We start from the raw sequence: 26431 nt of genomic DNA on the forward strand, positions 1-26431 counted from the left end.
AGGCTCTGCCTGCGTGCCTTAAGTCAGTTGCAGCCACAGCACTAGCTATCAGACAAAGTGATTCCATAGTATTAGGACACTCCCTGACAGTACAAGTTCCACACTCCGTGGAAGTTCTTTTAAATCGAACACAGACCCAGCACTTGACAATTGCACGTTTGACAGGTTATGAACTGACACTGTTCCAGCCACACATAGAAATCAGACGCTGCAACGTTCTAAATCCTGCTACACTGTTACCGTCAGTTACTTCAAATCCTGCCACACATGACTGTGTGGAAGTTGTTAACACTATGACTAAACCAAGACAAGATCTGACAGATATTCCATTACCAGACCCCGACCTGACACTTTATGTGGATGGTTCATGTATGAGAACAAGTACAGGAGACCTAGTAGCCGCGTATGCAGTGACTACTGACACTGAAGTCATTGAAACACACCGTATTGACACCCTGTCTGCTCAAGCAGCAGAGCTAGTTGCTCTGACTCAAGCCTGCATACACGCCAAGAACCTGAAAGTTAATATTTACACAGATTCACGCTACGCATTCGGAGTTGTACACGACTTCGGAGTGCTCTGGCAGGAGAGAGGTTTCATGACTTCTCATGGAACCAAGATTCAGCATGGTTTCCTTATTCAAGCTCTGTTAGATGCAATACATTTACCGACATCTATCGCTATCATGAAATGCAAAGCACATACGAAAGTTACTGATATTATTTCTCAAGGTAATGATCTAGCAGATCGAACAGCCAAGCTTACAGCACAGACACCAGACATACCAGTTAGCAAGACACCGACATCCACTCTAGAACAGACTACTTGTATGACAGTTAAGGACCCTACTCAAGATGTCATAGATATCCAGTTACATGCTACTCCCGAAGAAATCAAGAAATGGTCCGAACAAGGAGGGGTCCAGACAGATCAGGGATGGGTGACGAAGGGAAAAGCCACATGGTTTCTCCCCGACTCAATGGTTCAAGTCATTATCAATACCGCACATAGTCCAGCACACTTAGGAGAAAAAGCCATGTTAGACAGTATCCAGAACATTTGGTTTAACAAGCATTTACGAACTGCAGCCAAGCAGAAAGTCCGTACTTGTATGATATGTTGTCAATTCAATCCAGGTAAAAGTGTCCCGGTGGAACAAGGTGGATTCCAGCCCCCTGACCACCCTTTTGAAGTCCTCCAGATGGATTATATTCAGATGGAGCGATGTCGAGGTTTCAAGTATGTCCTTGTAGTTGTATGCGCTTTGTCCAGGTGGACAGAAGCATATCCAGTCCCAGATTACACAGCCGCGACCACTGCCAAGCAGCTGGTTCGTGAATTCTTCCCCCGTTATGGACTCCCTAGGGTCGTGTATTCTGATAACGGCCAGCCATTCTCATCTGAACTCATGAAGCACGTTTCCCTTTTACTAGGGTACCAGTGGAAGTTCCATTGTGTACGCCATCCAGAAGCAGCCGGTCTCGTAGAGAGACATAATTAAACCTTGAAAATCCGCATTGCCAAAATCTGTCAAGAAAAAGGTGTAGACTGGTTAGTTGCCTTGCCAGTCGCTCTGTTCTATATGCGCATGGTCGCACATTCCAGATCAGGTCTGTCTCCTTATGAGGTCGTATTCGGCCGCCCCCCGAACGTGTGGGGTACACCCAGACCCCGAAGTATTACAGATGTTTCCAGTAATATGCTGACAGATTACCTAGCTTCCTTGATGTCTGCCCTACACTCTTGTCGTTCACAGGTTGCCGCCGCATTTCCAGACAACACCGAGGTGAAACCGCATGAAATTGTTCCAGGAAGCTTGGTTCTCGTCCGGAATTTTGATCGTTCGAGTCCGCTGGAGCCTCGCTGGAAGGAGCCGAAGTTAGTCCTCCTGACCACCCGTACTGCCGTCAAGTTGGAAGGCAGGAAGGGGTGGGTGCACCTGTCACACGTCAAGAAATTTCACGGACTAAAAATTGTTTCCAAGAACTTTTCCAAGGATTGTCAAGATTTTAAAGACTGCCAAGAAACTATTCTTAAGGACTGTCCCGCAAATGACATTGATATCAAGCCCTCCCTGTTAGAGAAAACTCCGCAGCAGGAGTATAAAAGTAAGCTCCGGTCTAGTAAAATAAGTCAGCCAGTTTAATTGTCTAAGTCCTCCCCTAGGTGAAACGGTTAGACAGGTATCTGACATGTATGAAATAGACCCCCATAGTGAGAGAGTTAGTCAAAACTCAATCCGATGTATCGTTTTTCTAAGTTTTATATTGTTTTTAAGCTTAATGGTTACCTGCACGGGCTATGCATTTCATTTATGTTTTCCAATTTCTCATGTAAATAAGTATTCTAATGCTACAGTAGAGCACACGTTTAGTGATCTGCCTCCTCACGAACTATCCTATCGTCTTGCTATGCGCAACAATTCATTCATCCGTATGTTACATTATTCACACCAGACCAGCAATGCCACTAATTGTTGGGTGTGTGGTCGACTCCCCCCTTTTCAGACACCGAAGGGAGTTCTGCCACTCTTTCCTTATCCATTTTCACATAACGGTTCATGTGGAGCCTGGTCCATGTTAACGTCATCTTCAAATGATATGTCCCTTCTGAACAGTACATGTTTTCCAGACAAGCAAGGTCTTCCCCACAGAACAGGGTTAGATCTAGAAAATGAAGTTTATAATTTGGGTAATTATTCTTCGAATTTCATGGTCCTGAATGTTCAGTCTGATCCTACTCCAGACCTACCTGCTATTTCAGTATTACCAGTCAAAGGCGAATTATGTGTCAGAAATAATGGTTCCGTACATGTAGGACATAGTGATTGTACTACTATTATCAAGTATAGTGACAGTGGGAAATCTATTTTCAAAGCTTCACGTCATTCTTATTTTGTTTGTGGTCAGACCGCATATGTTCGTCTGCCCCTCGATTGGGAGGGAACCTGTTACATTGCCTTCCTACTGCCACCAGTTTTTCTAGCCCCATCTGATTATCATAGAAACACACATCTAGTACACATTAGACATAGAAGGGAGATCGAGTCCCCGATTGTCGATCAAACTGAAACTGCTCTAGAACAGTATACAGATTTCAATAGAGGTTTCTTCTTCTTTATAGGACCTATCCAGAATAGTAAGTTAATACGTAGATTGACCAGAACCCTTGAAGCAGTAGTGAATGAGACTGCCTCTGCTCTAGGTAACTTAACCGAAGAGCAATCTGCTATGAGATTTGTCGTGCTCCAAAACCGTCTCGTTCTTGACGTCATACTGGCCGATAGAGGAGGAGCATGTAGAGTCATCGGATCTAGTTGCTGCATTTTCATTCCAAATAACGCGCCGTCTGTTTATTCAGCTATAACCAGACTTCATAAAATTGCCCATCAGTTACACCAGAATCCAGGCACCTGGACATGGTCCGGTTGGTTTTGGAGTATAATTTCTGCCTGGGGATGGAAAGTATTGTCATTTCTAGGTATTGCAGTAGCGATCATATTCAGTTGCTGCCTCTGTATACAATGTGGCCCTGCGATTTGCGGCATTTGTGCTACCTCTTGTATTCCTAGTCCCAAGTCCCGTCCTAGATCCCGTTCCAAGAAAATTCGAGACGAGCAAATGATACTGTATGAAATGATAGATGGTATCATGAATATTGATGTTTCCTGATGGAAACGTAGTGACAAGGAGGGAATGTGGAAAAGTAAATTTTGCCATGTTCTGTGTCCCTACGTGTTCCCCATCTTATGTTGTATGTGCATGATTAATATGCATATGTATTCCCCATGATCGATTAAAGATGCAATTACAGTTGTGTCCATCTCTAGTATGCCAGTTTCCAGTTCTCGTGAAAGCTACGAGTATTAGGCCTATGTAAAGCTACGTTGCCACGTTTCTCAGTGTGCACGTTATTTTATTGTAAAGTCCCTGTTTTCTAGGCCTCAAAAGGGCCCGGACTCAGATTCAGCTCCTGTCTCCTGAACCCTCGCTGAGGAGCGATACAGCCCCCACCTGTATCCCTGACCCTTCACTTACTTCCTGCCTCACAGTGCCCGGCTCGGCCTGGCTCTGCCTGCCAGTCTGCCAAGAGTATGTTATGATTCTAGTTATCAGTCCAGCCCTCCTTCTCTGCATTCCTAAGCTACTGAATCGCATCAATAGTTTCCGTCATGGTCTAGCCTTTACATCTCCATGTAAAAGAAATACTGTATTTATGGTCATTTAATATTCCTCAACACACACTACATGTAGAATAATGCATGCACCAGTCTTAGTGTCTGTTAGAATCCAAAAGTTATCAGGGTAAAGGCTATCAACATGTTCTCTAAACATCAGATACTAGATAGTGTTTAGGTACATGTCGCTCTGACTCTCCAGACTTTCGTCTCTCCTTCTAGCGCAGAAGTCATAGCCCCCAGCTTCTCCTAGTAACACGTCATTGTCGGTTTGCGCGCACCACTAGGTTAGAGGTCCCGGCTCCTTAGGTAGCCCCCTCCATGTTTCCGCCCCATTTATGACATATTCTGTTACGTCTACATCACATGTCTATGTTCACGCCTCTTGTTACACCTACTTTCACCCTTATCTTTCGCGACTGTTACAGGCCCCACCCACTGTTACGCCTACTGTATGTACTGTAATGCAATTGTTTTAACTATATATACTTGTTCACTGTTATTAAAAAAAGTTATCCCTTTAGCGCGCTCATTCCAGCTCCTGCCCGACAGCTGTCGGGGCCCCCCTGTTGGCTAGCCATCCCAGATCTTGCCCGTGCAGGTTGTCCTGTTCCTGTCCTTTATGCTGTATTAAACCTGCAAACTCCTACTACCTCGAATCTTGACTCTTATTTATTGAGCTATCTGTTATTGTTATATCCAGTCAAAAATAGAGGTATTATTTATTTATTTACCACAGATGGACGGAGCATCTGAACCAATCAAACACTCACACCCAGTCAAAAGATTAGGGTTTAATCCATCACCGTTCTTTAGCCCACTTTGCCACCCCAGTTCAGACATGGCTATATGCAAATCAGTCTGACCCTGTGCCTCATGCGAACAGTCCAGCCCGAACTGCCAAGCCATGTCTTCCCTGGACCGGAAACAAGCTTCCGAGGACCGGTTTCTGGCATTACAGCCGTCTTCAGCCCGGCTTGCTTGAATCCAGTGGCAAAGTGAGCAAAGGACTCACGTCTGAGCATACCCTGCCACACTTATGGCGGCCAAAAGCGGTACAAAAGGGGGTGGTGATGGACGGAGCATCTGAACCAATCAAACACTCACACCCAGTCAAAAGATCAGGGTTTAATCCATCACCATTCTTTAGCCCACTCTGCCACCCCAGTTCAGACATGGCTATATGCAAATCAGTCTGACCCTGTGCCTCATGGGAACAGTCCAGTCCGAACTGCCAAGCCATGTCTTCCCCCGACGGGAAACAAGCTTCCGAGGACCGGGTTCTGGCATTACAGCCATCTTCAGCCCGGCTTGATTGAATCCAGAGGCAAAGTGAGCAAGGGACTCATGTCTGAGCATACCATGCCAACTTATGGCGAACAAAGTGGTACAAAAAGGGGTGGCGATGGACGGAGCTTCTGAACCAATCAAACACTCACACCCAGTCAACAGATCTGGGTTTAATCCATCACCGTTATGTAGCCCACTCTGGCACCCCAGTTCAGACATGGCCATATGCAAATCAGTCCGACCCAGTGCCTCATGGGAACAGTCCAGTCCGAACTGCCAAGCCATGCCTTCCCTGGACCAGAAACAAGCTTCCGAGGACCGGTTTCTGGCATTTCGGCCGTCTTCAGCCCGGCTTGCTTGAATCCAGTGGCAAAGTGAGCAAGGGACTCACGTCTGAGCATAACCCGCCAACTTATGGCAAACAAAGTGGTACAAAAGGGGGTGGCGATGGACGGAGCATCTGAACCAATCAAACACTCACACCCAGTCAACAGATCTGGGTTTAATCAATCACCGTTCTTTAGCCCACTCTGCCACCCCAGTCCCTTGCTCACTGGATTCAAGCAAGCCGGGCTGATTTGCATATGTCCATGTCTCAACTGGGGTGGCAGAGTAGGCTAAAGAATGGTGATGGATTAAACCCAGATCAGTTGACTGGAGGTGAGTGCTTGTATTGTCAACACTCCATCCATCATTTCCTTTGGTTTTTCTTTGTTCGCCATAAGTTGGCAGGGTATGCTCAGACGTGAGTCCCTTGCTCACTTTGCCACTGGATTCAAGCAAGCCGGGCTGAAGAAGGCTGAAATGCCAGAAAACGGTCCTCGGTAGCTTGTTTCTGGTCCAGGGAAGGCATGGCTTGGCAGTTCGGGCTGGACTGTTCCCATGAGGCACAGGGTCAGACTGATTTGCATATGGCCGTGTCTGAACTGGGGTGGCAGAGTGGGCTAAAGAATGGTGATGGATTAAACCCAGATCAGTTGACTGGGGGTGAGTGTTTGTATTGTCAACACTCCGTCCATCATTTCCTTTAGTTTTTCTTTGTTCGCCATAAGTTGGCAGGGTATGCTCAGACGCGAGTCCCTTGCTCACTTTGCCACTGGATTCAAGCAAGCCGGGCTGAAGAAGGCTGAAATGCCAGAAACCGGTCTCGGTAGCTTGTTTCCGGTCCAGGGAAGGCATGGATTGGCAGTTCGGGCTGGACTGTTCCCATGAGGCACAGGGTCAGACTGATTTGCATATGGCCATGTCTGAACTGGGGTGTCAGAGTGGGCTAAAGAATGGTGATGGATTAAACCCAGATCAGTTGACTGGGGGTGAGTGCTTGTATTGTCAACGCTCCGTCCATCATTTCCTTTGGTTTATATTTTGATTAATGGCATGACAGTGGGGCAGGTTGTTTTGGTAAAGAGATTAATAAGAATTATAAGGATTTTAATACTGCCACTTTCTAGGTAGAATTTAGTTTTAGATGTTACTAAAGTACTGAATTATCTAGAGGGATTACGTGGTAATGATGGTCTGAGTTTGGAAGGGATATCACAGATGTTAACAATATTATTAAGTCTACTTTCGTTTAGGCGGGTATACGATGTTCAGGCCCTTGATGTTTCAAACAGCATTTATCATCAGAGGGATTGTGCTTTAATTTCAATAAAAGGGCAAAAACGAATTCAGTGTCAATATTTTATCTATGGTTTGATGAACATGAGAATCAGTGTGTGGTATGTTGTCAGTGTATGAAAGGAGAACAGTACAGTTAAGCTCTGTAGCTGTGAATCAGATGATTTTTTTTCATTTAGGCAACCACATAAAGCTGTATCATCTCTAACTAGGTGGGTGAATGGGTTGATGAGAAGTTCAGGTGTGGATGTTAACTAGCATTGAGCTCTGTCTGCTTCAAAAGCTTTTATACTGAGGGTGCTTAAAGAACCTTTAAACTTGCAAAAATATTAGCCTCCGGTCTGTCCATAAAATGTAGATTTTACCCAGCTTTGATGGACAAAATATTTGGATTTTATTAAAGACAGAGGCTAATTTTGTTGTATTTACCTTGTAGGTCGTGGGCAGCAATAAAGAAAACAGATGGAGACATCAGCATCAATGAATGATGTTGGTTTTATTTGGAATATTCGTAATATTGAATTTTTCTCTAGGATCTGAAATATTGACTTGGTTATTCACAGACTTTGATATATGCTCATGACATCTGAGAATGTATATATTATATGTTTTATGATATGCTGCAGTAAGCTAGAAGGAAGATGGCTGGAGGTTTTAGCCTTTTATAGTATTAGAACTCTTTTGTTAGTTTTCTAAGTTTTTTAAAGGGGCTGCTAAGAGTTGCGGCAATAAAGGAGATTGCACTATTATTAGTATGTGTGTCTTTAATTAAATCCAGATATTCTGTCCATCAGAGCTGGGGAACATCTACTGTTTCCCCAGTCCTAAAACTTGACTTCCAAGAAAGTTTGTAAGATAAAGGAATCTACAGGGTAACTGCAACCTTCATTATGAGAAATGCATGTTAACAATACCTCCATGTTTACATGGGTATACAACATATTACTATCTTTAACTGCTTCACAGACAATAGAAATAATACCAGGGCGGCCTATGGGAAGAGATGGAAGGGCGGGTACATTGTTTACTGTCTGGAGACTCCCAAGTTTCAGCCAGATTCATCATACTAAAATCGGCTCGCAAAGCGCCACCCAAATGCAAAAATCGCAATTCTAGAAATCTCTATATTGCGAATAATTGCATTTAAGGAATCTCTAATTGAGATTCCTTAAATGGAATTCATGAACCATTTTAAAATTGCGAATTCGCAATCTGGGGCCGCTATTTACCGCGAAGTCCAACTACGTGGTAAATAGCGAAAACTTAGAAAAATACACTTTAGTGCATTTTTCTAAGTTGTATGTACCACACACGTCCTTTGGACATGTGTGTGCCCAGCACCAGTGTACATTACCATTTATGGGGTGCTACAGGGTGTCCTTTGGACACCCTGGCACACTTGAAATCGCTTCCTTATTTGCGATTCGCTAATTGCTAATAAGGAATGACTCCCCATTCAAGGCCCATAGGAATGAATGGGAAAGCTATTCCTTATTTGCGATTAGCAATTAGCGAATCGCAAATAAGGAAGCAGTAGAAATCGCTAAAAATATTGCGATTTTTACATGAATCCCGTTTTGTGAGTCGTTCAAGTTCAGGCATTTATAAAGCGCACTACTCACCCAGAGGGTCTCAAGGCGTTAGAGGGAGGGGTTCATTGTTTGTCGAATAGCCATGTTTTCAGTTCTTTTCTGAAGGAGATGTGATTCTGATTAAGGCGGAGGTGGGTGGGGAGTGAGTTCCAGGTCTTGGCTGCCAGGAAGGAGAAGGATCTGCCACCCATGGTGGTTTTTCGGATGCGCGGGACTGCGGCGAGGGCTTGATTGGATGATCTTAGTTGGCAGGTGGGATAGTAGAAGGACAGTCGGGTGTTGAGGCACTCGGGTCCTAGATTATAAAGGGCCTTGTGTGTGTGGGTAAGAAGGCGGAAAGTAATTCTTTTGTTGAGGGGAAGCCAGTGGAGGTTTTTTAAGTGACCGGTGATGTGCTCTTGGCGCGGGATGTCTAATATGAGTCTCGCTGATGCGTTTTGGATGCGCTGGAGCTTTTTCTGTAATTTTGTTGTAATTCCGGCGTAGAGTGTGTTGCCATAGTCCAGTCGACTCGTGACCAGCGCATGGGTGACAGTTTTTCTTGTTTCGAGGGGGATCCAGCGGAAGATCTTTTTGAGAATGCGAAGGACGTTGAAGCAGGACGACGATACGGCGTTGACTTGTCTGGACATTGTGAGAGAGGAGTCTAGAATGAAGCCAAGGTTACGTGCATGGTCTGTGGGTGTGGGCGCTGATCCCAAAGCGGAAGGCCACCAGGAGTCGTCCCAAGCTGAGGGGGAGGATCCCAGGATGAGCACCTCCGTTTTGTCTGAGTTGAGTTTTAAGCGGCTCTGTTTCATCCATTCGGCTACTTCTTTCATACCTTCGTGAAGGTTGTTTTTGGCGGTGTTGGGGTCTTTGGTGAGGGAAAGGATTAGCTGGGTGTCGTCGGCGTAGGAGATGATGTTGAGGTTGTGTTGACGTGCGATGGAGGCGAGGGGACTCATGTAGACGTTGAAGAGGGTGGGACTGAGTGAGGAGCCTTGAGGTACGCCGCAGATGACTTCGGTGGGCTCTGAGTAGAAAGGGGGGAGTCGGACTCTCTGGGTTCTCCCGGCTAGGAACGAGATGATCCAGTCCAAGGCTTTACCTTGAATTCCGATGTTGTTGAGGCGTTGTATGAGGGTGTTATGACAGACAGTGTCGAAGGCGGCGGAGAGGTCGAGTAGAATGAGGGCCACTGTTTCACCGTTGTCCAGGAGTGCTCGGATGTCGTCGGTCGCCGCAATGAGGGCGGTTTCGGTGCTGTGTTTGGCTCAAAAGCCGTTCTGTGAGGGATCCAGGGAGTTGTTGGATTCAAGGAAGGCTGCGAGTTGGCTATTGACGGCTTTCTCGATGACTTTGGCCGGGAAAGGGAGGAGGGAAATGGGTCGGTAGTTTTTCAGTTCTGAGGGGTCTGCTGTTGGTTTTTTCAGAAGGGCGCTGAGTTCGGCGTGTTTCCATATTTCTGGAAAGGTGGCGGAGTTGAAGGAGCAGTTGATGACGTCGCGGAGTTGGGGGGCGATGATGGAGTCAGCTTTGTTGAAGATGTAGTGGGGACAGGGGTCAGAAGGTGAGCCAGAGTGGATAGAGTTCATGAGGCAAATGGTGTCTTCAATGGTGACTGGGTTCCAGGAGTTAAGGTAGTTAGTTGGAAGGGTGGGATCTGAAGGGGTGGGGTGAGTTGTTCATTGGGAGTATTCTTGAAGCTGTTGTGGATGTCGGCAATTTTGTTGTAGAAGAAGGAGGATAATGCATCGCAGAGGTCTTGGGAGTTAGTGATGTCGTTGGATGCTGCGGGAGGGTTGGTGAATTCTTTGACGATATTGAAGAGTTCCTTGCTGTTATGAGAATTGTTGTCGAGACGGTCCTTAAATGCTGATTTCTTGGCGGATCGAATCAGTTGGTGGTGTTTGCGGGTGGCTGTCTTGAGGGAGGTCATGTTGTCTGAGGTTGGTTCTTTTCTCCAATTCTTCTCCAGGGTGCGGCATGTCTTCTTGGATTTTTTAAGGTCATCGTTGAACCAGGGAGCATTTTTGCTGGATGATTTCAACTGGTGCTTTTTCAGGGGTGCTAGTTCGTCTGCACTGTGGGTAATCCATTGCCCGAGGTTGGTGGCCGCTTGGTCTGGGTCCGTTGTTAGGGTGGGAGAATTTTGGCTGAGTGATGTGAGGAGTTGGTCAGTGGTGATTTTGTTCCATTTTCTTCGGGGAATGGGTTGTGGACGGTTGTGGGTCAGGGTTGTTTTGTAACTGAAGTGAACACAGCTGTGATCCGTCCAGTGGAGAGCTGTAGTGTGATCGAAGGAGATGTGCTTGCTGGAGGTGAAGATGGGGTCGAGCGTGTGTCCGGCTGTGTGAGTGGGGGTGTCAACAAGTTGTTTGAGTCCGAGATTGGACAGGTTGTCCAGAAGGGTGGTGGTGTTGTTGTCGAGAATGTTGTCAAGGTGGTAGTTGAGGTCTCCTAGAAGAATGTAGTTCTCTGAGGCGAGGGCGTGCGGGCTGACGAAGTCAGTGATGTCGTCGCTGAATTGAGATCGGGTGCCTGGGGGCCTGTAAATGAGGGTTCCTCTAAGTGTGGTCCTGGGGTCGGTGTGGATCTGAAAGTGGAGGTGTTCGGCGGTTGCAAGATTGTCGTCAGAGCTGGTTGTAATTTTGATGGTGTTTCTATGGACGATGGCGATGCCTCCTCCAGTTTTTTTATTGGTGCGGTCTTTTCGAATGATCTTGTAATTGTCCGGTATGGCTATGGCGATGTCGGGGGCAGAAGATGCATTCATCCATGTTTCAGTAAGGAAGGCGATGTCAGGTGACGCAGTGTCGATTAGGTCCCAGAGTTCGGTTGCATGTCTGTGGACCGAGCGGGTGTTTAGTAGGATGCATTTCAAGTCGTTGGGTTCGGAGCTGAGTGTGGAGGAAGTGTGTTTGGTGAGGGTCCTGAAGCAGTTGAACTTACAGGAGAGGCAGGAGAATGGGCCGTGGGTACGTCCTGGGGTTGCTGCGCCGCAAAGTGGGGTGCGTCCGGAGTTGAGGGCGAGGAGAGTGGCGGCATCATAAGTTACTCTGGGGGGTTGGGAGCGGCATAGAGCAGGGGGACGGGCGCTGGGCGCGGTCCAGGTGCAGACGGGCTTACCTTTGGCGCACCTTCGGCACGGCCGCAGCGCGTGGACGCAGCGCGTTGGGACATCTGTCCTAAATGGAGAGTGGAGGGGGTGGAGCGTGGGAGGGGCAGCAGGGAGGCGGGAGCGGGTCGGGGAGGAAGGGCTCTGGGACACAACAACAAATAAATTAAAATGGAGGCGGTGGAAAGTCGAGTGAGGCAGGGGCCACCGAGAATATGATCAGAGCGCTTTACACAGGCGGCGCTAGTGGGCAGAGATAGGGCGCAGTGCCGCTTTCGTCGCGCTGTATAAATGGCACACCAATGCAGATATTTAAATGACCAGCAGCGCTATGAGCGCAGTGCCGTCTTGCAAATGCACAGTTTAAAAAGGCTGACGATTAATTCAATAACGATACCACCAGCAGCGCTATGAGCGCAGTGCCGTCTTACAAATGCACAATTTTAAAAGGCTGACGAATAATTGAATAACGATACCACCCGGAGTCAGGAGCCAGGGAGCGTGGGAGCGACCGCGTCTGACGAAGTCAGGACGGTCACTTAATCGTTAATGGCGATTCCTTAATAATCGCTATTAAGGCCTCACAAAACATGACCATGATGAATCTGGGGGTAGGATCCTGATGGATCTTTCAAACTGCCAGATAGTATGACAGCTGATTGTTAATGTATAAACCCCAATAAAATCTGTTTAAACTGGCTAATACTCGCATCTATCATTTTCTGATTATATCCAGATCTCCAGATTTCACTACCAGCAAATTTAATACTAAATTTGGATATATTCAAATTAAAAGGGTTTAAAAAAAAAAAATTCAAAACCATTTGCAAACCATCCCTGTTAGAACAGAGAAAAGTATTCAAGACTCTGCCCAAGATTGGATTTTCGCTCTGTGCAGGATTTGATTAAAAAAAAAAAAAGAATTGCCAGGTCTAAAATTTGGAAAGTGCAAGTAAATAGCTGCTCTAATTTTAATTAAAAGAAACTTTTGTGCAATGATCCAATGCCCACGTGGACCAAGTATGGTTTTTATAAATCCTAGAAATAGCAATATTTAGTCATTATTGTATTAGAATTTTAAAAAGAAACTTTTGTGCAATGATCCAATGCCCACGTGGACCAAGTATGGTTTTTATAAAACCTAGAAATAGCAATATTTAGTCATTATTGTATGTAGAATTTTAAAAAGAAACTTTTGTGCAATGATCCAATGCCCACGTGGACCAAGTATGGTTTTTATAAAACCTAGAAATAGCAATATTTAGTCATTATTGTATGTAGAATTTTAAAAAGAAACTTTTGTGCAATGATCCAATGCCCACGTGGACCAAGTATGGTTTTTATAAAACCTAGAAATAGCAATATTTAGTCATTATTGTATGTAGAATTTTAAAAAGCTTGTGTTTCTTTCACAGATTCCAGATGAACCAAATGGTGACTGTGGTTAGCCAGAAGAGACAGCGCAATGCAGACTCGTCATTTTATAAAGTTGTATTGTGGACCATTATATTACTGCACCTTTTATTTTTCATACAAATAATCTTTAGTATTGAAAACTTTTCGGAATCTGCCGGCTTTTAACGAAATAAAAGAAAAACATACAGCAGATGTTGGCATTTTGACATTAATAGTTTTCCTAAATCAGAGAAGCGCCAGTTTGGTCTCCAGTACTGTTGCAGTATCGCTTTCACATGGATAGCTCTTCTTGTACCCAGCTGATTGCCAGTATTTTCCATTCCAAATGTGTGTCTTCATGGCGCTCCTGCTTGCAGCAATCCACGTAAATCAGGACAGAATTATCAGAACCAGAGGCTTTGTTCTGAGATTGGCCGATTTGTTTCTCAACCATCAGCAAGAAGAACAACTGTCTACGTTGGTGGAGCGACTCAACATTTGCCCTAATGGTTGACACTCACTCACTCCAAAGTTCAGATTTACAAACTGTTACAGCGCACATTTTATAGAAAATAGTCAGTAAAGGGTTTATTGTGAATGTTGTTGGGGGTGTTATTCCATGTGTTCAGTATATCATAAATGTTCCCATTCATTTATCTATGGTTTTGAGAATATTATTCTAATCTTACTGTGTGCACTCAGTGACACTATCACCCTGCCTACACTTCAAATGAGGAACCCATTAGGGTAAGACAACCTTCAAACACTGCTTGCAGACCGAATAGATTGGTCTTGAGATGCTCACTGCACTACCTGGGTGAAGCGTAAGAGGGGTATCTGAACTGCTTTACAGAGTAATATCAGAAGCAACACCACATGTCTGGCTCAGTGGTGTGCGATACAGGCAGGAGCCATGCAATACGGTGTGCAATCAAACAATCTACTCTATAAACATGAATACAATCCATAAACAGGAATGATTTGCAGAGGCTACCGAGAGATCTGTAGCGTCTCAGACTTCTTGTGTCGAATCTCAGCAAACTTAGCAGGAGCCCTGTGCCTCACCAACATTCGTTCATTCAATCTGGTGCACTGCAAGAGCTTGTAGGATGTCTTCAGAATGCCTCTGCTACCTCCAGAAGTTAATTACGGTGGAGATCATATGACAAGACCAAAACAAAGAGGATACACAAGCCCAGGATCTGCAATCATGGGATAGCGTGCAAACGAACTCAAGACCGATGACAGAAATGTAAACTTTCAGTGCTGAGCAAACTATTAAATAACTTCTTGCTTACAAATGCCAGCCGTGGAAGGGAGGTTTTGGAGACAGGCACAACTTGATAGCATTTAACAGAAAGACCACTGCAGCCATTAATAGTAACGCAAAGGCAATTTATTTAATCCCACAAAATAAAGAGTATTACCTTCAGTGACTTTTTTTTTCAAGAAATAGCCCACTCATTTTCCTAAAACATACACCAAATGACGTTGATCAGAATTTATATACCTGTGTTGCTTGACCAAGGGAGTTTTGTGAACACCTGTCATGGCTGATGCAGCCAATCAAGGGCAGAAACAATAACCTTTTTCTAGGTACCCTATGCAGCAAAAACTGCCCTCTCTATTGTTCAAGCAACACTCGGGGAGATATATATATATATATATATATATTTTTTTTTTATTAAATCGCACAGCAAGTCACCTGGATGGGCTGCCTGATAGGGAAAGGGCAGGAATGCACAATACTTAACTTTGTATTGCGCATTCCTGTCTTTTCCCTGCCATGGCACACAATGTACTGCCTAGCACCAACGCAAGCACACTTGGGACCTGGTGCAAGGGTGCCTGTGTTGCAAGCAGTGTTGGTTTTTGTGCTGGAAGGGACACCTTCTAGCACAAAAACAACCCTCTGAGGCATTTTCATCATTCTATGTGTGCTGCAAAAGACAGCACACATAGAAAAAGGAAGTAACGGGGAGAAAAACATTTCTTCTAGTTCACCTGGTGAGGCGTGGCATTTTGAGGCAATCCCAGGTCTACCAGTAATGGTAAATCTGGGAAGGCACCAAAACGCATGGGTTAATTAGTGGGAACAAACGCTCCACCCATGAAACACCTTCCCAAGGCAGAGTAATGCAACACACTGCAATTTGCGCTGCATTCCATAATTGATCAAGCCATGCAAGGCTGTCTCGCATGGCTTGATAAGGAGTAGTTTCTGTCCTGTAACTCCAGTTCTGTAGTAGGGGTATCTCTGTTATAGTCATAATCTAGTGAATAGTCCCGCCCATGTGCGTGGACCCCGGAGCAATCAAAAATAATCTCTTAAGGTGTCAAAAAATGCAGAACTGCACAGACACTAAGAGAGAATTAAAGACAGATAACGCAGCCTATATCCACAGGCTACACTGTCCAGAACTTCAACTAGAAATTCCACCAAAAATCCACAAACAGCAAAGCCTGTCCAGATTTCCCTTGCTTTTACAGCAAAATCCCTCTGGAATGATAGAGAGGAGGACAGGGACAGACAAGCCCCATAGGCTGCCATTATGTGGCTCAGAACAGGATACTGTGCCTTTAAGAGAACTTTCCAGAACTTCACAGTATCCCAGAATGCATTGCAGGTCCCTTTTACTTTCAGTTCTTTTTGAAGGCGTAACACGCCAGACCTGTAGCATTCCTTACATGAATATCTCTCCACCGGGGAGGCGGGCGGGCGCTTATGACTATAACAGAGATACCCTTACTACAGAACTGGAGTTACAGGACAGAAACTACTCCTTCTGTAGTGGGGGATCTCTGTGTATAGTCATAATCTAGTGAATAGAATGGCAAGCCCATCCCCACACCAAAACGGCGGTGGAGAAAAGAGAAATAACACCACTACTGTGCGAACAGATTTCGCCGCGAAGCCTGCCCAACCTGAGCGTCTGCCCTGGCATCAGTGTCCAGGCTGTAATGCTTAGCAAAGGTATGGACCGACTTCCAAGTGGCCGCCTTGCAGATTTCTGCAATTGGAACATTACGGAGCAAAGCAGTCGTAGCAGCTTTGCCCCTGGTGGAATGAGCCTTAGGTTTACCCCCTAAGGTCTTACCAGCTTGTAGGTAACACAACGGTATACAGGACACAATCCACCTAGAAATGGACTGTTTAGAGGTAGCAAGACCTGTCCTGACTGATCCATAATTGATAAACAATTGGTCTGACCTACGAATATCCTTGGTTTTATCCAGATAAAATTTCAACACCCTCCTGACATCCAGGGAATGCAGGAACCTTTCCGCTGGAGAGGAAGGATTCTGAAAAAAAATGTAGGTAAAGTTATGGTCTGGTTAAGATGAAAGTCAGATATAACTTTAGGAAGAAATTTAGGGTGAGTACGCATAACAACCTTAGCAGCATGAAATACAGTATAAGGTTCATGGCAACACAACGCCTGAATTTTACTCACCCTGCGGGCCGATGTAATGGCCACAAGGAACGCCGCCTTGCAGGACAGGTGCTGCAACGAAGCCTTATGGATAGGTTCAAAAGGCTCCTTCTTCAATCTGGACAGCACCACATTCAATTCCCATGAAGGCGAAGGAAGCCTGACAGGAGGGAACACTTTCTTCAAGCCTTCCAAAAAATCTTTGATCACAGGGATCTAAAAGAAGGAAGTCTGTGAAGGGCATTTCCTGTAGGCAGTCAATGCAGCCAAATGCACCTTATTGGAATGGACATTAAGGCCAGACTGCGCCAGATGTAGAAGATATGGAAGGATGACATCTACATGTCGAAGGGTCATAGTTCTTGGACTTGCACCAGATGCAAAACCCCTTCCACTTGTAAGCATAAGAAGTCCTAGTGGAAGGTCGCTTAGCCTCCTTCAGTATGTCCATGCAACCTTCTGGAAAATTCAGATGGCCATATTGCATTCTCTCAGGAGCCATGCCGCCAAACTCAAAGACGAGAGGTTGGGGTGCAACATCTGCCCCCCGAACTTCGTGAGAAGGTCCGGCCTGCACAGCAGCCGCGTGTGAGGAAGGAGAGACCGGTGAAGCAGGTCCGTGAACCACCACTGCCTGGGCCATTCCGGGGCTATCATTATCTTCCGCGCCCTGGACTGGGACAGTTTGATGAGCACCGCCGGAATCAGGGGAATGGGTGGAAAAGCGTACAGAAAGCTGTTCGACCAGTTGATCCATAGCGCATTCCCCAGCGTCCCTGGCTGGTAGTACCTGGAGGCGAAGTCTCGGCATTTGCTGTTTTCGGCAGATCTACGTCTGGAGTCCCCCACCTTGCGAAGACTTCTCCTAGCACTTCGTCGTTTATGACCAATTCGTGGTGTTCCTGAATCAGCCTGCTCAGTGAGTCTGCCTGAACATTCTGCACACCTGGCAGATGGGTAGCCGTTATCGTCTGTCCTCTGGCCAGAAGCCAGTGCCAGATTGCCTGCGCCTCCTGCGACAGAGTGCGCGATCTCGACCCCCCCTGCTTGTTGAGGTAATACATCGTGGTCGTATTGTCCGTCTGAACAAGCAGAGAGTTGGTCCGGAAGGACGGATGAAAGGCCTTCAGTGCCAAGTGAAGAGCTCTGAGTTCCAGGAAATTGATGTGGTACGTGGACTCCGTCGGGGACCATGTACCTTGAATCTGTAAGTCTCCGGAGTGCGCCCCCCCCCAGCCGTGGAGGGACGCATCCGTCACGATAGTCTTCGTAGGAATGTCCTTGTGGAAGGGAACCCCTCTGAGGAGATTCTCCGCTGAACACCACCACTTCAGAGACTGAAGAGCATGCAGAGACAGTCGTATCTTGTCGTCCCAAGATCCTTTCCTCTGATCCCACTGATCCTCCAAGCACTCCTGCAATGGTCTCATGTGCAGTCGTGCGTGAGGAAGATACAAGAGGCTATCGACCCCAGTAGAGAAGACACCGTCCTCACTGTTGTAGATGGAGCAGTCATAAGAGCATGAGCCTTCCGAAGGAGTGATAATCGTCTCTCCCTCTGAAGGAGACACGCTTGCTGACAGCGTATTGATGGAGGCCCCCCAAGTACTGTATGCACTGGACCGGAGTCGGGACAGACTTGGACATGTTGATGTGCAACCCCAGCTTGTTCAAGAGAACGCACATCTTCAGGAAGTGCGCTTGAGCTTCCGAGAAGGAGGAGGCCTTGATCAACCAATCGTCCAGGTACGGGTAGACAAACACCTTGTTCTTCCTTAAGTGTGCGGCTACCACCGCCATGCACTTGGAGAACGTCCTGGGCGCAGACTTCAATCCGAATGGCAGTACTGTGTACTGATAATGATTGGCGCCGACTTGGAATCGCAGGAACTTCCTGTGTTTGTGTGCAATGGGCACATGGAAGTACGCATCCTGTAGGTCTATGGCACACAGCCAGTCTCCCTGTTGCAGCTGAGGATAAATCTGATGCAACGACAGCATGCGAAACTGCTCTCTGCGAATCCACTTGTTTGCTTGTCACAAATCCAGAATGGGCCTGAAATCGTGCTTGTCCTCGCGAACCAGGAAGAACCGCGAGTACAGACCTCTTCCTCTTTGAGACAGAGGTACGTCTTCTATCACCCTTTTCCTTAAGAGGATATCGGCCTCTGCCTGGAGCTCACGCAGCTGAAACTGCGAGCTGACCGGAGGAATTGATGGAGGCGGGCTGGTGAACCGAAGACTGTATCCATTGCAAACAATATTCAGCACCCACTTGTCCTGAGTATTTTTCTCCACTCTGCCAGAAAAAAAAAAAATACCGCTTCCCCCCACCGGAGCGGGTAACGGATGTAGGGGAAGTAACCGCTCAGGGTAGAGACCCGGCCGCGCCCTTGTTGGCTGTAGAGGACTGCTGACCTCCTCTACCCTTCTGGCACTTCTGGAAGGGCCTCCGGAACTGCTGCTGTTGCTGCTGCTGTCCCGAACACTGCCCTCGTCCTCTTCCCTGTGCCCCGAACCGTCTCTGGAACGGGCGGTAGGCCTGCTTTTCTTTGGGCTTCTTCAAGCCCACAGCCGTCAGGGTCTCTGCCTCCGCCTTCATGCGGGCCATCTCATCATCGGCATGCTTACCGAACAGGGTTTCCCCCGAGAAGGGCAGATTGGCCACCCGCTGCTGGGCCTCCGGCTTGAGTGATGTGAGCCGGAGCCAAGCATGGCGCCGCTGGTTGATCCCATGACAGTACCCATGGGCAGCCAAAAGAGAGACATCCGCAGCCGTGCTGATGACCTGGTTTGAAACCAGCATCCCCTCTTTGAGTATCTCCTGGAAGTCCTCCCTCTTGTCTCGTGGCAGGAGTTCCGTAAACTGTTGCAGGGATTCCCAGAGGGTACGGTCATATCGCCCTAGTAACGCCGCATCACTGGACACCTTCATGGCCGTGGATGCAGTCCCACAAGCCTTCCTACCAGCTGAGTCAATCCATCGGCTTTCCTTATCGGGCGGTACAGTGGAGGACGGGGAGGTAGAATGTAACTTCCTGGCCGCCGTCACTATCACAGAGTCAGGTACCGGGTCTATCCGCAGGAAAGCCGGGTCCAAATCCGGGGCCCTATACTTCTTCAGAAGTCGGGAGGGAGCGGCCTTCCCCCACCGCTGGCGTGAGGAACAGCTCCTCCGCAGGCTCTACCAAACCAGGCACTAATGGCAGTAGAGGGCAAGACAAATGCTTCTTGTGAAGCGTCTCAAATATCACGGACGTCATGGGTTTTGGAGCCGTCACCGTGATTCCCAATTTTGCAGCCCCCCTCAGGAGCACATCCTGGAACGTGCTGATGTCGTCCACCGGAGACACCCTTGTCCCCGGGGATTCCGACAAGGTCGGAGAATAGGTCCTGGTCCTGGACGAGTCCGTGCGGGACCTCGATCCACGCCTCCTATGGCGACGTCTTGACCTGGTGGAGGATCTACGTCGACTCCTCGATCTTCCTCTCCGTCCGGAGCGTGATCGTGACTTATTCGGCTTTGGTCGATCCGCCGGTTCCACCGGGGCGGGCGACTTCAGCTTGGCCGGGGCCTTCGGCTTAGGGGTCCCCGGCTTAGGGGTCCCCTTTGGGAGGGGTCGGAAGCCTGGGCAGCAAGACCGACCTCGGAGGAACCGGAGGCAGATTGTCTGCTGGCAGCTGAGATCGAGGCATAGTGTGAGGCAGTGGTGGTAGAGGAGGAGGAGTAGGGTCCCTCGGAGGGAGTCCCCTCGGTAATGGAGGCGGGGGTGTAACCGGCCTCTGTGACGAAGTACACCGAACCCGGTGATCCGCCTTCCTTCCCAGCCTGGGACGTAGGCGAACCCCCCATGGCGCCAATACTCCTTCCCCGTCTCTTCGGCATCGAAGAGAACGGCGACCGGACGGCGAGCGTCAGTCCCTCGACGGCGAGCGTCCTTTCCCCAACTTCGACCGCCTCGACGGCGAATGCCTTCGCCTCGACGGCGACCTCCTGCGCCTCGACGGCGAACTTCTCTTCGACAACGAGGATCCCCCTCGACGACGATCTTCTCCTTTTCGCCGACGGCGAGTGCCGACGTCGATCACTTGACGTCGACTCCGAGGAGGACGGCGACGAAATCGTCACAGGAGACCTCGACGGCGGTCTGTTCAGTTCATTCAACGTCGAGCGTCGACGGCGCTTTGACCCAGAGCCCTGGGGAGACGGGGAACAGACCATAGTCATCCCTCTCGACATCGTAGTCGGTGCATTCGATCCAGACGGAGAATGGTGACGCTTGCTGGTCTTCCTGCCCCTGGGGAGCCCCCCCCAGAGGCCTCAGCACGGGCAGAGGAAGCCCCTCCAGACCCACCTTGCGCCTTCAGCCTTCTTTCCTCAAGGCCCTGAATCCTGATCTTCTTTCTGTCCTTCAGGGTCCTGCCAGAGAAGCCCTGACAAATCCCACACTCCTCTGGGACATGGGAAGAGGGAAGGCAGAGGATACACACCTCATGGGGATCTGATTTGGCCTTCTTCCTGGAGCACTCCGGGCATTTGTCAATTAATGCAGGCATATTCGACATCAAAAGAGTGCAAAAACAAGAAGAAAGGCACCAAAGTACTTAGATAGCACTCAACTTGACAAAAAAGTGAAAAAATCACCAATAAAACCCTTGAAAAGGGAGCGCTCAATGCTCCAGGGCCCTGCTTGCAGGAGCCGGAAAAAAGAACTGCAAGTAAAAGGGACCTGCAGTGCATTCTGGGATACTGTGAAGTTCTGGAAAGTTCTCTTAAAGGCACAGTATCCTGTTCTGAGCCACAGAATGACAGCCTATGGGGCTTGTCTGTCCATGCCCTCCTCTCTATCATTCTAGAGGGATTTTGCTGTTAAAGCAAGGGAAATCTGGACAGGCTTTGCTGTTTGTGGATTTTTGGTGGAATTTCTAGTTGAAGTTCTGGACAGTGTAGCCTGTGGATATAGGCTGCATTGTCGGTCTTTAATTCTCTCTTAAGTGTCTGTGCAGTTCTGCATTTTTCGACACCGTAAGAGATTATTTTTGATTGCTCCGGGGTCCACGCACATGGGCGGGACTATTCACTAGATTAGGACTATACACAGAGATCCCCTACTACAGAAATATAACTTAAGAGTTACGTTGCTCTTGCCCCCATTGCGTGGCACAAGGGGGAGGGGGGGGAGAGGTGGGGGGACAGGGGGGGGGGGGGGGGGGACAGGGACACAAGGTGTCAGACCAGTCTAGACACCTTGCAGAACCAACAGAATAGCAAACTCCAAGCTAAAAATTGTGGCTGCTCTATAACAATCATAATAGAATAATGGGGTAACCCAAAAAATCAAGACGGACCTGGGCACAATACGGGAATGAAAAACTGGTCCGTGACCATATGTTTAAATGAGTTAAATTCAATTCTGAACAGTTGGTGTTGCGTAGAGCACTACAACACTTATTTGATAACCAAACCAAAATTTCTTATGCATGCTTTAATCCCTTTTTATGCATACGTATGCCAAGAGACCACACATGAAGGAGCGCCACACTGTAAAGTTGATTCCCAAATAACATTTATTTAGAATTAATCAGGAATATTTTTCAATAGTCATAGGTTGCGCGTGAAAAATAGTGAAAAGGTAGTGGTGGTGGGTAGTGAAAGTGCAAATCATAGAGATTAGATATTTAAGGATCACTGGTAAACAAATCCAGAAATTGCAGACCTGTCCAAGTTATGAATTTCATTTACATGTATTCTGTAAATTACAATGTGCACTTAATGCATTTTCCATGATACAACGGATAGGACGTAAGTACCGGTCTTGTTCAGAGGGAGAGCGTCAACATTTCTACTTGGCTGATGTAAGGAGGGAACTTTAGGGCCTCAGCTGCAAATCTTCATCAGGACTGAATGTTGCAACCTAGGATTGAGAATGCTAGGTTAGATGAGGCGCTGTGTGTGTGTGTGTGTGGTCAAGTCTAACAGGTCAAGTGACACAATTCTTACTGACCTAAACCTGGTGCCAAGCCTGGCTAGTCAGGTGTATGATCCACAAGTGATCCCAGGGTCCAATGTCGCCAAGGGTACGACTGTTGCAGTGTTTTGAGACTTTCGTCACCGTATGTCTAAACCATCCGTGAATTATGTAAGATTTCGACCCACTTCTTATAAGATATGTAAAACCAGTGTCAGAAGGTTAGTAGGGGGCCAATGCTAATAACCGGGTTTGTGAAAGGTGTCACCCAATACTACTTCGACAAGCGTAGACCAGACTCCCCGTTGTTCTGAATAAGGAGTATATAGTTCATAGACGAGCGTAGACCAGACTCCCCGTTGTTCTAAATAAGGAGTATATAGTTCAATTCAGGCAGCACCTCGAAGGCCATAGCTTACACTAGGGTCTGAACAGGTCTAGAATACCCATTACAGGTCGCCAAGTGCCAACAATATACCCAAGTACGTTGCTTGAATTACTGAATAATAGTAACCGGCAGCCCCAGCATTGTGCCATCTAATGGGGAGACACAGAGACTACACAGATGCGCAGGGGTTGAGGCGCTAAGGGGGTGACTGGGAAGCGATCCGCGGTATAGGACCTACTGCGGTACACCAGAGTATTCAATTACCTTAATCAAAGGGCCTCCGGTCAATCCATCCCGCTCCATGGAGTTGCGGACAAGGAGTGATGGAGAAGCGGCGCCGGTAATTAAGCCGGGCGGTGTCACGTACGCAACGTGCACGCTGCCGTTCATGGATTGACAGTAGAGCCCAGAGGCTTAGATTGTCAATCGGTTCCCAGGCGGAGGGAAGGGATAACAGAAAATGAAACTAATCCCTAATGTTAGAGGTCCGTGTAATACAATTGGAAGTGAGTGTATGGACACCTTATTGATGCAATATATACAATTACTGCACCACGTAAGATAATATTGTGCAAGTAAGCGGCATGGTATGTACAATTTAAAACAATATGAATCCAGTGACATGCAATACAGTGGTGATTAATATATACATGGTAATTACACTGGTGGAATTAAATACATACACAATGATTTACACAATTAAAACAAGTATTGAAGCAACCCTATGCTGGCTAAAGGGTCCTATATACATGGCTGAAGGGTCCAAAAGTGTAGCTAAAGTGACCCTATGCTAGCTGAAGGGTCACGTGTCCATATGCATAGCTAAAGGGTCTTCGTGTATGGAGGTGGGGACCATCACCCTATATCCAAGGTTGTGTGCGCACATAGGCCACACTATGTCTCCAGAAGGCTAAATATGGTGCATTCGTATTTAGCCAATTCGCAGATTGGCTGCTTGACGGGCAATTTCCTCATATTCATTTAATCCCTTGAGTATAGTATTACACCTACTTAATGTAGGAGAAAAGCAAAGGCATGTCAGTCATCTATTGGTGGATGCGATGACAAAGTGAGCTTTTTTTTAAATTTGATATAGCTGGATCCTGTACCAACAACGGGTAATAGAGCAGTTTAAATGAAAGGGAAGAGAACAATGTACAATAACCATCGAGCAAACAAACAAAAACAGTGATGCAACTGTACTTGCCCTTATTTAGGTTTAACTGTCCAAAAATGGATTGTATCTACCTGTAATGAGGTTTACTATGTTTATTTATGTGTGGAACACCTGCCACTACGGTTACTAGAGCAAACCTTGTTCTATTATGCATGTGGTATTACTTTCAGATCTTTGCGTAAGCCAATGAGAAAGGGGTTGCAAATTGAGGACTTCCTCATTAATATCAATTATGCTGGTCACTTTGACACTCCCTGTAAACTTCTAGTTTGCAACGTGATCTACTGGTACACAGGTTGCAGTCCCCATTCACATGTATCTGTCTGTGTGCCAATTGCACATCCCCGGTTTGTGATGGGAATACTACTATAGGCTCAATGTGTGCAATGTTAGCACATCAAGAATTGTGGCATTAAAATAAATGATGTTAGGAAATGTTGCAAGACCCACCCTCCTTCCACCAATAGGTTGTCCTTCTCTGGGAAAGGCAGCTGTGCCCCTTCTGATGCAGAGGGAGTAGGTTTGAAAACCAGGCATGCGTGGTCATTCCGAAACTACTAGAATGACTGAGCATACATGGTGTTCCTGATCTTCTGAAGGATTATCTGGGTTAGAGATTCCAGATAAAAGACTTCTAGAACACCACGTCCATTCCAACATTAAACCATTCCTTGGGGAAGCAGGGTCCCTAGCCATCCGGAAAGCAGTCTGGTGTTCAGGAGAGTGGACGACCTCAGGCCTTGAACACGGGACACAGGTTTTCCAGGAGAATGTCCAGCTTATGTAAGAATGAAAAACATCTACACAGACTGTCCAATCAGGAGTCATTGAGTGCTGCAAAGTGGGTGACCAGAAGGAACATCCTGTTCTACATGGCCCACTCCTTGCATACCTACATCCAGTAAGGCTGTGGGGGTGCTCGGTTTCCCCAAGTTGTTGTTCTGTACCCAGTGAGCTCAGTCACTTCATGATTATGTCTTCTCCATCTCTCATATTTCCCCTCAACTCATGTTCTCCATTTTGGCTATCCCTCCCCCGGGTTATCTCCTCTCTCCCCTTTACCTCATTTCATTCTGCACTTCTCATTTCGTCCCTCACTCTAGCCTGCTCTAGCTACTCTCTCTCAATTCTGCTTCACTTCTTTTTTATTATGGCCTGGTTTCTGCAGCATCTGCTCTCCTAGCTTATATAGTATTACTATTGAGCAGTTGTGTAGCACATATTGCTAACTTATTGGGTCTTGACGCGGTAATGGGGTGCTTGGATATTACCATCATTACTATTCTTATAAACCATACAGTAATGACAGGCATTTGCACCAACAAAATTTGAGCCTGAGGTTTCCACCTAGATCTTTAAAGCAGTGGCTCACCTACTCAGTGGATATATATCAGCTCTTTGCCCTATTTAAATACTTCTCACTTGACTTTCCTTTCCTAAACCCCTCTAAATATGTAGGTCTTCGATATTCCCTTCACTCTCAGCTCCTCCCTCTAAGCTCTCAACCTCGCTTCTTCCCTTGTCCCACATTCGCTACCACCCCTTATCTGCTCCCAACCCCCCCCCCCCCCATCTTATTTAAATAAGTGACAGGGCCCAAGATATTCCTCAGGTTGCAACTGCAACTTGCACCACCCACAGGCCCTACTAAAGACCAGTATTAACACCACCTACACGCCTTCATATGTGACAACTGTAACTGCACAAGGTGATCTAAAGCTATTAGAATGGACTGGGCTAACTGATATTTTTAATGTTATATCAGATAGTTAAATACTCTGCCCTGTCCTCTTTTAAAAAAAAGGTAACAGCGCCATCTGGTGGTTAGTATGTTAAGTAGTAAGTGCCAGTACAGGATCAAAGTAACAGCAAACGCTGGCGCAAATTAAGCAATGGGCCCATGAGGGTATGGTTAGGTCACAGAAGCATATTCTGGTAAAAAGCAACAAAAGAAAAAAAAAACAGTCCCCTAGAGCAGCCAGTTCAGTCTTAAAGGCTTTAGGCCTGGTTTTCTTCAAATTTCGAGCTGCTTCTATAAGATATTACAATTCTTCCATAGTGGTACCCACGAAGGTTAGGAAAAGTCTTACTTTAGTTGTATTATGCAGTACACCTTCACTGTAGCTCTTCTAGCACTTATCATGTAAACACAGGCTAGACTCTGGAGCAATTCGACACAGCTCACATCAACTGCATGCAGGGCTGCCCAGTGACATCCCTTTGGAGTCGCTCCATAAACTCCAGAGCTACCCTGCTTGGTTATGAGAAAAATGTGCTTGAAAGGAAGA

The 26431-nt window shown here is 46.9% G+C and overlaps 1 protein-coding gene across 2 annotated transcripts in view; it reads left to right on the forward strand.

Moving 5' to 3' along the window:
* The window catches only part of PLAC9 (placenta associated 9), a 192014-nt gene extending 178241 nt beyond the window's left edge, over positions 1-13773 (forward strand). For both annotated transcript variants that reach the window (XM_078641020.1, XM_078641021.1), the window contains exon 4: positions 13196-13773. In XM_078641020.1, coding sequence (XP_078497146.1) covers positions 13196-13206 — 11 coding nt within the window. In that variant the 3' untranslated portion in view covers positions 13207-13773. The remainder of the gene's footprint in view (positions 1-13195) is intronic.
* Positions 13774-26431: the final 12658 nt, after the last annotated feature.

The sequence above is a fragment of the Lissotriton helveticus genome, chromosome 5_1 (genome assembly GCF_964261635.1).
Source record: "Lissotriton helveticus chromosome 5_1, aLisHel1.1, whole genome shotgun sequence".
In the NCBI taxonomy this organism is placed as follows: domain Eukaryota; kingdom Metazoa; phylum Chordata; class Amphibia; order Caudata; family Salamandridae; genus Lissotriton; species Lissotriton helveticus.